The 15536-nt window shown below is 40.0% G+C and overlaps 1 protein-coding gene across 1 annotated transcript in view; it reads right to left on the reverse strand.

The window, feature by feature from the left end:
* EEIG2 (EEIG family member 2) overlaps positions 1 to 15536 on the reverse strand; it is a 74553-nt gene that overhangs the window by 13531 nt on the left and 45486 nt on the right. Inside the window, exons 4-6 of the mRNA XM_015431904.4 lie at positions 13559 to 13675; positions 9464 to 9510; positions 1116 to 1219 (exon numbers count right to left, since the gene is read on the reverse strand). Coding sequence (XP_015287390.1) covers positions 1116 to 1219; positions 9464 to 9510; positions 13559 to 13675 — 268 coding nt within the window. The remainder of the gene's footprint in view (positions 1 to 1115; positions 1220 to 9463; positions 9511 to 13558; positions 13676 to 15536) is intronic.

The following is a 15536-nucleotide window of genomic DNA, read 5'->3' on the forward strand; positions in this document are numbered from 1 at the left end:
CTGATCTCTCTCTCTCTCTCTCTCTCTCTACACACACACACACACACACACACACAGAGAGAGAGAGAAAGAGAGAGAGAGAGAGGTCTCTATATATTTGGGGCAGGGTGGGGAAAGACACAGAGCATGTGAGCACATGTGCCAGCCTGCTGGAGCCTAAGGGAGAGCAGTAGATAGAGAAGGATGTAGGGCTAAGGAGTTTTTGTTTTTATTTTTTCAATATGAGAAAGAATTCAGAATATTTACATGCTGAAGAGAAGGAGCTAATGGAATGGTTACAAGTTCCCAAAAGATCCACTGATCCCAAAACAGGACATTTCAGAGTCACCATTATTTATAAGAAACCATATATTTGCATATTTTAAAAGGTAGTGAAAGGGTTAATTATATCACTTCACCTTTCTTTCCCTTCTTTCCAACAATACATCCTGTTCCCATAATACTGAAGACAGAAGGAAGCTCCTAAGTCCTTTTCCTCCTGTGACCTTGACATCTTCCCCACCACGCTTTTACTTCTGGAGCAGATTCTGACTGCTGCCAGAAGTGTGCCTGGAAATGTGCATCTCAAGGTGTGGTCAGGGACTAGCAGCATCAGGGTCTTGTGGGAATGTCTTAGTAATACAAAACTTCAGGCTCTAAGCCAGATCTACTGAATCAAACACTCTGGCTGCTGCGCCCGCAACCTGTGTTTTCACAAGCCCTCCAGGTGACTGATGCACACTAGGGCTTGAGAACCACTGACAGAGGGAAAGCGATTCATGGAAGAAGAGCAACACCTGAGAGGCAGAAGTTGCTTTACAGAAGTTACAGCGTAATGGAATAGGAAAAATGGAAAAAATCCTGTAGTATTCTGTTGTACTTGTGGGGGGTAGATGCATACAGTGATGACCGGAGTGTCATTGTAACATCTAGTTTTTAATCTGTCGGAGCACAATACTTTAGACTAAATAAAGCACTGGACCAACCAAGAATTACATAATTAAAACTGCTGATTCTTATTGGCCTGTTTCAAGTCAAATATCCACACAATTTTAAATCTGGAAGGGCTTTGGGAATTTTTAGGGCATCAAGTAGTCTCTCACAAATTACAAAACCAGTAAGCCACACATCCATACCTGCTATTCCAAGATGCACTTTGAGAGTCTCTCCACCTTTTCTATCTTCTTGCAAAGATTCAGATTCGCCAGCAATTGGTATAGACATTGAAGTGGAGGGAGGCCTGTAAAAAACATTTGCAAACTGGAGTTGTGGGGGAGCCTCAAAGTTGGCAACACAGTCATTGATTGGTAAGCTGAGGAAGCCCTGGCATAAACTGCTGGGTAATGTTACCCCTTTGAGGGTGAAAGTCATAAAGATCAGCAGATAACGTATAAGCATCTTTTCAAATTTGAATACAATTCATAAGAGAAAAAGGTTTTTTTTTACATAACAAGAAAAGGGCATTGTCTCCATAGAGTCCTAAAAAGAGAGGCCTCTGTCAGTGTGAACCCGGCACTGGTCAAGGGAGTGTTGCTCTAACTGTCAACTCAGGATGGCACCTTTCAGCTGAGGAAGGCAGCGCCAAGCCCTTTTGAATCAGGCTGGGAGGAGAATGCCTCGTGCCTCCTGCTTTAGAGCCTGTGTTCCCTGGCTGGCTCCACTTGCTTCTTGAATAGTATCCACGGTTTTATCTTCTACCTTCATCTCTGTAAACAGTTCATCTGCCCAGGGAGAGTCTACAGAGAGGCCCAGTTGTTTAGATTTGCTTTTTGGATTGGATTCTCTGGGAGTAGTAATGGATCTATTTTCATTGGTTAATTCAAACTCTTATTCCACATAAAAGCTGTGAAGCAAGGAGGGGTAAGTTTAATTTCGAACAGTTTTTTTTCCTTTAAAAAATTTTGGCCAGGTGCAGTGGCTCACGCCTGTAATCCCAGCACTTTGGGAGGCCGAGGCGGGTGGATCACCTGAGGTCAGGAGTTCCAGACAAGCCTGGCCAACATGGTGAAACCCAGTCTCAACTGAAAACACAAAAATTAGCCAGCCATGGTGGCGTGCATCTGTAATTCCAGCTACGCAGGAGGCTGAGGCAGGAGAATCGCTTGAACCCAGGAGGCAGAGGTTGCAGTGAGCCGAGATCGCGCCATTGCACTCCAGCCTGGGCGACAGCAAGACTCCGTCTCAAAAAAAGTCTATTTTTTATTTTTTTATTTTTGTAGATACATAGTAGGTATATATATTTATGAGTTACATGAGATATTTTGATACAGGCATGCCATGCATAATAATCACATTAGGGTAAATGGGGTATCCATCACCTCAAGCATTTATCCTTTCTTACAAACAGTCCAATTATACTCTTATTTTTTACTTATTTATTTTGAGACAGGGTCTCGCTTTATCACCCAGGTTGGAGTGCAGTGGTGCAATCATGGCTCACTGCAGTCTCCACTTCTCCAGCTCAAGTAATCCTTCTGCCTTAGTTCCCCAATTAGTGGGGACTATAGGCACACAGAACCATGCCTGGCTTTTTAAAAAAATATTTAGTAGAGACTTAAAAATTCTTTTCTGTAGAGATGGGGGGTTCTCCCTATGTTGTCCAGGCTGGTCTCGAACTCCTGGGTTCAAGCAATCCATATGCCTCAGCCTCTCAAAGTGCTGGGATGACAGATGTGAGCCATGGCACCCAGACTCTTTCAGTTATTTTAAAATGTACAATAAATTATTGTTGACTGTCGTCATCCCATTGTGTTTTCTTTTTATCATAGGGATTTTTATTAGAAAACATCCCTAACCTTATAAAAACTTTTTTTTTTTTTTTTTTTGGTAGAGACAGGGTCTTGTTATGTTGCCCAGGCTGGTCTCTAACTCTTGGCCTCAAGTGATCCTCCCACCTTGACCTGAAGTGCTGGGATTACAGGTATGAGCTACCATGCCCAGCCAATCCCTAACCTTTTGAGGCTGATACTGCAGAGGAAAACCACATCTTCCTAGAAACTATCCCTTGGTGACCTGAGATAAAACAGGGAGGTGGCTGAAGGAATAATGAAGCTGACCTGCTTTATGGCAATTCTTAAATTCTTACCCTCTTATCTTAATGGAGTTCTCAGGCTACTCGGATTCTTGGGGATAGAGACATTTAAGATTGCTATTAAATCTACTGCATTTATTGACTACTTCCAGCCTAGGATCTCCTAAATTCTAGACTTAGATATCCTATTGAGACACTGTCAAGTATTTGTCCTTGAAACTCATATATATGAAACTCAGTATATACCCAACTAAACTCATGTTTCCCAAAACCTGCTTTCTTCTTTTACTCTCTCTGTAAATGTCATTGTAATCCACAAAGTCACCAAAACTAGAATTATGGATATCACCTCTGCCTCCTTCCTAATAACATTTTCCCATATCCAATCAATTTCCAAATCCCAGATCCTCATTTAGTATTTTTCCTACTTATCATCTCGTTTCCATCTTTACTAATTACTGGAGTTTTGGCTTTGTACCTTTCTCCGGGCTGACTGCAAGGGTCTCCTTGCTGGTCTGCCAACCTCTACTCCATGCTACTGTCACTGGTCTTTCTGAAACATGCCTCTGAACATGTTACTCTCTTATTTAAAACCCTTCCATAGCTTCTTCGGCATAAAACTCAAATCCCTTAGAATTTGCAGTCTGGCCTAGACCTGCCTCTTGGATTACCAACAGCTATATATATTTTTTTCTTTTTTTTTTTGAGACGGAGTTTCGCTCTTGTTTCCCAGGCTGGAGTGCAATGGCCCGATCTCGGCTCACTGCAGCCTCTGCCTCCTGGGTTGAAGCGATTCTCCTGCCTCAGCCTCCCGAGTAGCTGGGATTACAGGTGCCCGTCACCATGCCTAGCTAATTTTTGTATTTTTATTAGAGACAAGGTTTTGCCACGTTGGCCAGGCTGGTCTCGAACTCCTGGCCTCAGGTGATCCGCCCACCCCGGCCTCCCAGAGTGTTGGGATTACAGGCATGAGCCACCATGCCCAGCCCGTATTTTCAAATAATGTAAAATAGCTTTGTGGAAAAACAAAACAAAACAAAACACACTGCATTAAATATTTAATGGGAAAAACTAATATAAAGAAGAAACACAAAGAACGGTGCCTATAGTCATAGTCATTAATCATTGACAGCTGACTCACGCCTGCATGTCTAAAAATTATTACCTTTTTAATGCCAGTTTCTTTCACAGGTGACCTGATTACAATGTCTCTATCCCCTCTGTGTCTTACACCTGTTTTCCAGCCCTCAGCCCTCCCAAACATTGGCCCCTTCCTTCTCTATTCCCCTCTGGCTCCATTCTCCCTTCCAGCCTGACTCCACAGCCACAACTCTTTAAGCAACACCTTCAATTTGGCACCCCTTGTTCTGCTGTCTCAAGTTGAAGAACTGCAACCCTTCATAATATCAGCCATCTGTACTAACTCCTCCATTACTGGGGCAACTAAGCACTATGGAGAAAATTCATTGGCTATGGGGACTAATAGTAAAGCAAATTTAGAATCCAAAATCTTAGCTGGGCCTTGGCAGCTCTCTTAGCTCCCTGGACAACTCAGTCTTGTTGAATAAAGAATCACTGAGTGCTTGCCATGTGCCAGTTTTTGTTCTATTACCTCTTTTGTTCTGAAAATGCTTTTATATCCGTCATCTGAAATCACTTAATGTAGATCAAGTATAGAAAAAGAGATGGGATTAATTTGATTGCATTATAGTAATGTTAAGAATGTGTGAAAAATGACCTCATAAAATGACAATATTACCTACTTGACACTTCTTAAATACTCAATGCCCTGTAATGATGGCATAAACTTGTGCAAACTGTTTTCTGTCCTGGGGTGTCCCTACCTACCTCCTGTGCTTAGTAAATTCCTAGTCATCCCTTAAACTTAGCTCAGCATCCCCTTCTCAGTAAAGATTTCCCTGGTTTATAAGGAACTGTGGCTAGGGATCCTATCCTGTGTGCCCCAGTGACATTGTATGCTGTTTGCCTGTCTCCCACATAATCAATGAATCCCTTCAGAGCAGGGGCTGGTCTTTTCTAGCTTGTTAAGTCTTGGCATGTGGCAGGCAATCAATACACATGTACTGAATGAATGACTGCATCCTGGGACCCTGGAAGAAATAATTCCTTAACCTCCTAGTCTCAATGTCCTTACTCAAAAACATGGATAATATTTACATTACAGAGTTGTTTTAAAAATTGAGAGACAGTAACATTCATGAAATCATTTTCACAAATGATAATTTCCTTCCTTTTGGAATATGAACACGTCAGAACCTTGCTATTCGAGAGACTTATATCACCCCTAGATCTGCTTTGCCACATCACCCCTAGATCTGCTTTGCCACCAGATTCCCAAATGCCAGCAGAGTATACAATTTCTCTCTTAAAATATCTTTTTTCTTTATCAGCACTTTTCAGAGTGAGTTTCATTCTTTTACAAGAGTTGGTGGATATTTGATGAGTTGTAGAGAACTATGAAATAAAGTTTAGGGTAGGTGGTTAGGCTGACTTACCAGCTGTCTTCTTCATAAATTCTGATCTTATAGTATAAAATTGGTGCTTCAAAAGAATTATACAATCTATGTCACAGATCTTCTGCTCAGAAAATATTAAAACTAGGATTTAAACTTGAGACTAAGGATCTGCTGTACTCTTGTTTCTCAAGTAAATTAAAAAAATTTATATCATGAAAAATTTAAAGATAGACAAAAGCAGAGAATAGTAGAATGAAGCCCTCCAGCAGTTATTTATATCTTCGTACTGGACAAAGATACTCAGTAAAGTCACTCGACTGCTCTGTGCCTCAGTTTCCTCATCTGTACAATAAGAACTTGGATTACAGCAACACTTTTAAAACTGGTTTCATGATATCTTTTAGGGTCTTGTAGAAACAGATAGGGGAGAGTGCCCAGTAGAAAATTTATTCTCATCTTACCTAAGTTGGAGGGGATATAGAGTAAAATTTTATATACTAGGATTCATAATATATTTGCTTTATTTTTTGAGACAGGTCTCACTCTGTCACCCAGCCTGGAGTGCAGTGGCATGATCTTGGCTCACTGCAACCTCCGCTTCCTGGGCTCAAGTGATCCTCCCACCTCAGACTCCTGAGTAGCTGGGACTACAGGTGCACCACCATGCCTGGCTAATTTTTTAATTTATTTTTTGGTAGGGACAGGGTTTCACCATGTTGCCCAGGCTGGTCGTGAACTCCTAGGCTCAAGTGACCCACCTGCCTTGGCCTCCCAAAGTGTGGGATTACAGGCATAAGCCACCATGCCTGGCCTCATATTATATTCGAACACAGGATTTTGTAGCTAAATAATCTGAAAAAAAAATCACTGGATTAGACAACTTCCAACATTCTTTTCAGCTCTAAAGTAATGCGATTTTACATATTTGATATATATTTAAATATAACCTGATAAAATGCATTTACTTTTTACATCAGTAGCTAAAATGTTTTTTCTCTTCAGTACATATTCAGGATGTGCAAGTATATGAATGTGTTAGAATTTCCCCTTTTTCAATGACATTTGAACAATTTCAGAGAGAAAAGAAAAACTATTGAGGATTTGATTCTCGAAAAATACTTTTATGTATTTGGAATTAGGTAATGTCTGCTTATTTTTATGAATTATAAAAGTCTTTCTCTGTAAATATAAACTCCAGATTGTCAGAATTAAATTTATGGAGATAATAGAAAACATTAGATGATCTATTTTCAAGTTCTTCAATATGTGAGTTTAAGTAGAGAGAGAAAAGAGCAGAGAAAGGGCAAGAAAGGGAATATCCATAAAAAGTTCATGAGAAGGAATGATCAATTTATTTTCTTCTGCTAAGTTTTGCTGCTCATTCTCTTATTTTACCCTAAATCCTACTCCACTAGAAAAACAAACTGTTACCCGAGACACCAAAAATAGTATAGCAAAATTGGTTTGATCCCAAGAAAGCAGAAAATAAAGGAGTCAGGAAACCATGGTTTCTGAGAAGACAGCATAGGAAGGCTAAGTTATAGGAAGATGTGTGGTTTTAATCAAGAATTGTTTCTTTTTTTTTTTGAAACAGGGGCTTGCTCTGTCGCCCAGGCTGGTGTATAGTGGTGCAATCTCGGCTCACTGCAACTTCCACTTCCCAGGCTCAAGCAATCCTCCCCTTAGCTTCCCAAGTAGCTGGGACCACAGGCATGCATCACCATGCCTGATTTTTGTATTTTTTGTAGAGTGATCCTCCTGCCTCAGCCTGCCAAAGTACTGGGATTACAGGCATGAGCCACCGCGCCCGGCTAGGTGTTGCTTTCTAAGTTACAGCTATTAAAAACATGAAGTTGATATACAGGGAGGTAATGTTTTCTTTAGTTTTCTATGTGTATTTTTCTGATATTTCAATGATATCAATGAACTTTCATTTTTAATCATTAAGTGTCCTCAAGGCTGCTGAGAAGCAATCCTGCATTTCCCATTCCGTTCATGCTGACACTCTGTGAGACTTCTGCATACCTTCTCCTTTCTTCAAACCCCTTCCTCTATCTTCCCTGTCCTTGCTCTTCAATGAGCACCTTGTTTCCTACTGCACTAAGAAATCAGAAGCAATTAGAAAAGAACTTCTATATGCTTCCATTTCTCCTCTACCTGCGTCAGTAGCTACGTTCTCAGCCTTCCTCCCTTCCAACAATGCAAGGATGCCGTTCTAGCAACAGTCCCTTTTCTGGATCATCAGTTTCTCCCTCTTACTGAGCCAATACTATTGGTACTCAAATATGCTATACCATCTTCCATCTTAAAAATGAATAAAACCTGCCCTACTCCAAATCCTCTCTTTACTTATGACTCCATTTTTCTGTTTCTTTTTTACAGCAAAACCCCTCATAAGAACTGTTTATACTCACTGTCTCCAATTTTTCTCCTCCCAAAGTCTCTTTAACCCATGCTCAAAAGGCTTTAGTCTAAGGGCATTCTACCAAAGTGCCTGCCAAAGTCATCAACAGTTTCTGCACTGCAAATTCCAAGGGTCAATCCTCAGTCCTCATTTTCTGAAATCCACTACAGCAGCGTGTGATGCAGGTGCTTATTCCTGCCTTTCTGAGGCCATTTCTTCATTTGGTTTTCAGGACAGGACTCTGCTTTGCTTTCCTCCTCCGATCACACTCATGGTTTCTTTGCTCCTTCTTCTTCCCAGTCTCCCTGACCTCTAACACGCTGGGGTGTCCCCACCTCAGTCTCTGGTCCTTTTCCATTTCTACTCGTTCCCTCCAGTTATTTATTCAAGTCTGATGGCTTTAATTACTACCTGTATGCGAATGATGTAATAATTTCCACACTTCTATCTCCTGCCCAGATCTCCCTACTGGACTCTAGTTGATCTATCCAATTGCCTACTTGACATGCCCCGCTGGATGTTAAATAGGGATCTCAAATTTAAAATGTCTGACACCCAAACTCCCAACTTGTTATCTCATCTCAACAAATGAAAGTGCCATTTGTCCAGTTACTCAGGCTCAAAACCTTGGATTACTGAAATAGCCTTTTATCTAATTATTTGTGCCCCTGTCCCCTTTGTTACTCCTACAGATTGTCTATTCCCTATCCAGCAGCCACAAGTCAGACAATTTTACTTCTCTGCTCAAAACTTCCAACAGCTTTTCCATCTCACTCAGAGTGTGAGTGGCAGTCCTTTTTATAATGGCCACAAGACTCCTTATCATCTGACCTCATCTCCTGTCACCCGCCTCTTTATTCACCCTGCTTTAGACCTGCTGCTCTCCAGGCAGCTACTTGAACGTGCCAAGAACACTTCTCCCTCAAGGTCTCTGTCCTCGTTTCCTCCGCCTCAAATGCTCTTTCCCCTAACGCCGGTGTGACTTGCTTCCCACCTCCTTCAGGTCTCTACTCAAATATCATCTTTACCAGGGGGGCCTCCCTTGACTACTATGTATGTAATAGCGACACTTCTCTTCACCATGGCCCTCCCATCCTTTTTCTCCAAAGCGCTTATGACCATCGGTGTATTATGTATTTGCTTGTTAGCTTATTGTCCATTTTCCTCTTAGAATATAAGCTCCAGGATGGCAAGGACTTAACCTATTTTGTTCATTGCGGTTCCTCTAGTATCTAGAATATGGCTTAGCACCTGGTAAGGCGCTTGATAGGTATTTACTGAAGAAATGAGTATGTTCACAGAAGCTGTATTAAAAATTTTTGTTTATATAATTTTACCCAAAACCTGAAGATGATAAAAGACCTATAGCATTAATAATTTAGAGTATGGAGAATTCATTTGGTAATAGGTAAACATAACTTCTAAGAGGGTCAGGTCAGTCTCCCACGGAAGAAACTATCTCTTAACTGGTATTTTCCCATAAGCACTACAAAATATTAATGTAAAAATTTAAACAAATAAATCTTTCTTATACTTTTAGATACATAATCCACGTATTGGGTATCAACTTACGTTTTAAAACATGGGTCACCAGACATCAGTTGCATACTGATCAAAACCTAAACATAAAACAAGAAACATCATGATTATAAAAAATTATAAAATGCTTCCTTCACAGCACCTAGTCTGATATTTTCTATTGGGAAAGCATTAACTAAAATGATTGTTGAATTGGGTTATATCCATGGGAGGCTAAGGCAGGAGGATTGTTTGAGCCCAGGAGTTTCAGGTTATAGTGAGCTATGGTCATCCAGCCTGCGCAACAGAGCAAGACCCTGTCTCTATTAAAAAAAAAAAAAAAAAAGAAGTGGGTTATATTCAATATTAAATTACTGCTCCATATAGATTAAAATAATTTTTAACATTCAAAACCTCAAAACTGCAAAAATCAGAACAGAAATAATGGAAACAAATAGCAATAATAATTCATCAGTAATAATCCTGTGGGTGTGTGGCCATGCTAATCTATCTGTCTTTACTCCCAAATTTCTGTGGTGCCTAAGTGTCTGGTAATGTTTTCCTTCAAGTTGCCACGTTGATGTTTCAAGGGATGCTGGCTGGTGGCTTCTAAGGGTAAAAAGCTTCTGGCCTTTGTTCCAGCTTTAGATCAGAATTCAAAGTTTTTTTTTTTTTTTTTTAAATTCTTGAGATAAGGTCTTGCTCTGTCACCCAGGCTGAAGTGCAGTGGTGCTATCACAGATCACTGCAGTCTTAAACTCCTGGGCTCATGATCTTCCTGTCTCAGCCTTCTGAGTAGCTGGGACTATAGGTGCATGCCACACCTGGTGAATTCTTTTTTTTTTTTTTCCTTTGTAGAGATGGGGTCTTGCTTATGTTGTCCAAGCTGATCTTGAACTCCTGGCCTCAAGTGATCCTACCACCTTGGCCTCCCAAAGTGCTAGGATTATAGGTGTGAGCCACTGTGCCCAGTCAGGATTTAAAGCTTTTTCTAATACTTTCTAAGATGCTGCTATTCTCTAGTTGCTGACTACCTTTAACAGTCAGTCATAGGACCTCTTTATGTTCTTATGGGAATAATAATGATAATGGTAACAGTAACAGTAACATTAACAACAATCATGATTTGAGAATTCATTATGTGCCAGGCATAAGCTACGTGTTTAATATGCATTATTTCCTTTAATTTTCAGTATTCCTATGAGAGAACAATATTTTCATTTTAACCTCAGGAGATTAAGTGATATTTTAAAAACCAGATAACTAGTAAAGGGCAGAGCTGAGATGTGATCCCAGGGCTGCACATAGCAAAATTCATAGTCTTAAAGAATAAAATGATATGTACATTGTTGTATGTTCTCCAGTTAATGGCTGACATGTATCTTATATAAACTTATTTCATTCCTATCTCCTCACCCCAGCACCTCCATGACTATTCTTTTTCTCTTTAAATGGCAAATCTATCCTTCTGCACTGATTTCCTCATCATCTCTTCTTTCATAGAACCTTGAGGTCTGCTTTCCAACTCCATCAAAACTGCACTGTTGAATATCATGGATGTCTCAGAAAGGAGATGGAGGTGGCACATACAGCTTTTAAGGAACTGAATAGTGAAGTAGAACAGAGATGTGAGACAGTAGTTGGAGAAGATGAGAGATTAATTTTTGTCCTTTTTTAAAATAAATATGGGAGATAGTGGAGCTGTTTCTTTATATGTTGATGAGGATGGTTCATTCGAGGTAGAGATGATGAGAAGAGGGGATAATCTAAGGGGTAAATCTCTTGGTTAGGCAAACTTTGGATTCCAGAAGCCAAGAGGAAGGACTGACTTCTAATAGGAGAGGGGACATGCCATCCATTGTAACAGGAGACAAAAAGGATAAGGCAGGAGAGGCAGGTAAAGTCTGTGATGGGAAGATGAGGGAATTTGAGTTTAATGGCTTCTGTTTTCTCAACAGGATAAGGCAAGGCCAGTATCTGAGAGCAGGAATAGTGTGTTGGGATACGAGGAGAAAAAAGGTATGAGATAGAATATCTAAAATTGAGAAAGGAAGCATATGAAGGAAGTAGAGTATGACTGCCAGATGGCAGTGAGCACAGCTTCAGTAATGACAGCTAGTCTGGTTGTGTGATTCTCTTCAGCAATGCTCGGCATGCAAGGATAGATATTTAATAACTGAGTTCAACGAAAGTTGGGGATTATTCAGACAATGCAGGGAGACAGGGACAGAGGAGCCAGGAGTATTTTTTTTTTTTAATGGGGTTCTCACTATGTTGCCCAGATTGGTCTTGAACTCCTGGCCTTATGTACCATGAAATTTAAGCTGGATAAAGAGGGAAGTGGAAGCAAGTCAGGGCTGATGGATAGTGGGAAAGTGGTAAGGTTAAAGACAGCTAAGTGAGACTAAGAGGACTGGAAACAGATAGTGTAGGAGGAAGAAAACTTTAAATTGAATTTTTTTGGGGGGCTGAAGTTTCTAGGAGTAAAAAGGTCTAGACTCTAGAGTGTGACCATGGGAGTAGAAACTGAGATGATGAGGAGGAAAATATTGCCGGAGATAGGGAGTTTAAGGAACTGAGAAGCCTTAGACTCATAGATGATCAGCTATCAGGAAAAAAAAATACAGATAAGATAGTCCACAAGGCTAGCTCGCCCACACAGATGGTGAAGCCACGGAAAAATGATGACCTGAGAAGAGATATAGAGAAAGACTGTGAGCCATGAGCTAAGTCATCAATGGATAGGAGCGAGAAGGTACCTAAGGGGTCAGGAGATGGCAGAGATTAGGAAAGGAGAGAGTGTTATGACTGAATGGTGTAATCTTCAAAAAGTATGTTTTTTTTTGTAGGACAAAGTGGGAGAGATGGTGTGGAAGGATGAATGGGAAGCCAGAAGGAAACACTCCGTGAGTTGGCTCTTAGGAATGTGAGGGTCTGAAACTAAAAAGTTATTTCAATTTCCAACGAAAACACTGTCATTCAGAGAAGAATTATCCATCTTTTCATATAAGAAATAAGACCCCTGACCAGGCAGCAGAAAATATGCGCTGTGGTCCCAGCTCTGCCACTGACTACTTTTGTGAGATACTTTAGTCTCAGCTCTTCATCTATAAAATGTGAATAACAATCTATTCTCATCTGTCTAACCCTGTTCATCTCATGGAGATATGGGCAAGTGCTTTGAAAACTTCTTAGAGTTATAAAACCACAAAGCTATATAATCAACATGATGTGTACAGAAGTTTATACTGTGATACTTTTCTAATTTCTTCCTTGTCTTCTGAACATTTTCCTTCCCATATCAACTCGCTATCCCACCTTTCTTTCCAGCTGCTAAATTCGTGTGAGGGTTACAAAAACCATTTTATGCATTGGACTGGCTATAATAACCATTTTACACATTTTCATATGTGCAGAGCTTAAGATTTGCTGCAAAAAAAGTTTGAAAATTGTAGAATATAAGGTAATTCTTTGCTTCACTAACTTCTGAACACCCAGTTTTTATTCAGAATTATTTTCCTTCCTTATTAGATAACTTACCATCATGGGGTAACCTAGCTGAAACACTGCAAAAGGTTTATCTGATGGAGTTTCCTAGGTGCAAAGTACTTTACAAATATTTTCTCAATTAATCTCATTTAATACTACAATTAACTCTATGAAGTATACATTCGCACTCATTACTAGAGTACATGGCTCCTGATGGTACTCGGAAAAAGCCGGGCAGATGCCCAGAAGTGGGTTCCATCTGTCACTTCACTAGTTTACAAGAGAACCCAGTGGCTTCTATGTACCTATCACAGCTGCTCTGTAAATCACCTTATGGGAGCTACAAACATTTTAAGGTATTCATTAATTCATCATGCTCCTTCCTCCCAATGAACTCTTATGTTGTAGTGGTGTATGTATTCTCTGAATGCTCAAAATATTAAAGAAAAACACCTTAGGACCATGAAGGTGAACATTTGTTACTTTTCACTGCTTTTGTGACTTAGATGGGGTTTTTCCTTAGGTGATGAATACTTCAGTGGTATGGTCAGTTTATCATATCAGCATTGATTCACATCTTGTCCTTTACAATATATACATATGCTTATTTAAAGGCAGATAATCTTATTTCTTGACAAGTAAATCCTGAAACGTGCTTACTTTAAGAATGGAATTATCCTGTCTTGTATTTTTGGTATCATAGCCTTCCAGTAAACAGCGGCGAGTGGTATTTCCTGATCCAGCAAACTCTGCCAGGTTTAGATCTGCAAAGCCCAGCTATGAAAAGAAAGAGAATTATATTAATAGACTATCTAGTAGGCTTCTATCATATGCTCCTTAAAATAAATATTCAACCCATACCCTAGGACAGGTTTTCTCCAACTTCATTTATTTGTAATTTTTGACAACTTAATACCTGTTCTATTATTTACTTTGTGTTTTTAAATTGGTTCACCTTTTATATGAATTTATTTATTTATTCTTGTCTTCAGCAACAGGATCTCTGAAATCAGAATTGATGCAGTAAATATATTTTTTCTATATACATTAAAAATATATATTACTGTTAAAGTAAAAATAATGTATATCAAACAGCTAAAATCATTGCAAGTAATGGTATTCACACCACCCTGTGGGAAATACTAGCAAACCAAGAGTGATAATTTGCATACACATAGAAAAGAATGATTAGACTCTCCTCTCCCTATTCTGGGTCAGGCTCTATGCCAAGTTAACCACTGGTGAAGGCAGATAGTTGCAGGTTATTAAGTTTTCACTCCCCATGCAAGAACTGGAGTGACTTAAGTGAATCACCTATTTTCTTTGGTACCAGTGTCTTCTTGCTGATTATCCTTGAACTGAATCTCTCTTTATGAAACCTAATTCATCCCTTTCTCAGAGCTCTGCCCCACATCAACCCTCTCCGCTGCTGTGCAGAAGTTCAGCTCAAACCTGTTCCTTCTTGTTATTACTGCCCAGGTTCAGTCCCCATTTTCTGCAGCTGCCAAAGGTTGCCGTATAGTCTTTCCTCTGATGTTGCTCAACCCTGTTTCTCATTTCCATGTGGTACAACAAATCAACCCCATTTTATCATTATATCATTTTTTGAGCAAGCTAAGTCTACATGACTAAGTGTAGTCTTTTTATTAACAACAAAAAATGAATTGAGTTGCAATTTATTAAGCATGTTTCCATAAATATACAACAAAAAGTATTATACATTTCACAGTATTATACATTTCAAAAACTGCTGTGATTCTAAGTTGTTTGCCTTAGGGTTTTAAAACACACAGTGGGCACATATAAATCACATTTGAGATGAATATTTTAAATGCAGGCTGGAGCATTATTTTAACACCTTTTAATTGATACAAAAAGAATGAAGAATTAGAACCCAGAGAGCAGTCGAAGGACCACAAACCCCAAATGCAGTAAGTCAAACACACATCAAGCAGCAGTAATACCCACCTAATTCACACATGGTTACTCTAGTCTTATTGCCTCTCTCTCTTTTTTTTTTTTTTTGAGACAGAGTCTCACTCTGTCACCCAGGCTAGAGTGCAGTGGCATGATCTTGGTTCACTGCAAGCTCTGCCTCCCGGGTTCAAGCCATTCTCCTGCCTCAGCCTCCCGAGTAGCTGGGACTACAGGCGCCCGCCACCATGCCTGGCTATTATTATTTTTTTTTTTGTATTTTCCATGCCCGGCTAATTTTTTATTTTTGTATTTTCAGTAGAGACAGGATTTCAGCATGTTAGCCAGGATGGTCTCGATTTCCTGACCTCGTGATCCACCCGCCTTAGCCTCCCAAAGTGCTGGGATTACAGGCGTGAGCCACTGCGCCCAGCTGTCTTATTGCCTCTCTTGGAGGGGCAAAAGATCAGCAGAAAAAGCCTGGATATGTCCAGGACAAAGCCATATCCAACCGGGCATGTGAAGACTCACATGACTGATCACACATTATCAGTGCACCCTATTTCATACATTATCCTTCTCCTTGACCCTCCAACACTACTTTCTCATCCTCACTTTCTGCTGATGACCTTACTGCCTATTTCAATCAGAAAATTAAAGCAATCGAAAGAGCACTTAACTTCCATAAGCTTTTACTGCCAGTGACATCCACTCACCTACCTGC

The sequence above is a fragment of the Macaca fascicularis genome, chromosome 1 (assembly GCF_037993035.2).
Source record: "Macaca fascicularis isolate 582-1 chromosome 1, T2T-MFA8v1.1".
Classification (NCBI taxonomy): domain Eukaryota; kingdom Metazoa; phylum Chordata; class Mammalia; order Primates; family Cercopithecidae; genus Macaca; species Macaca fascicularis.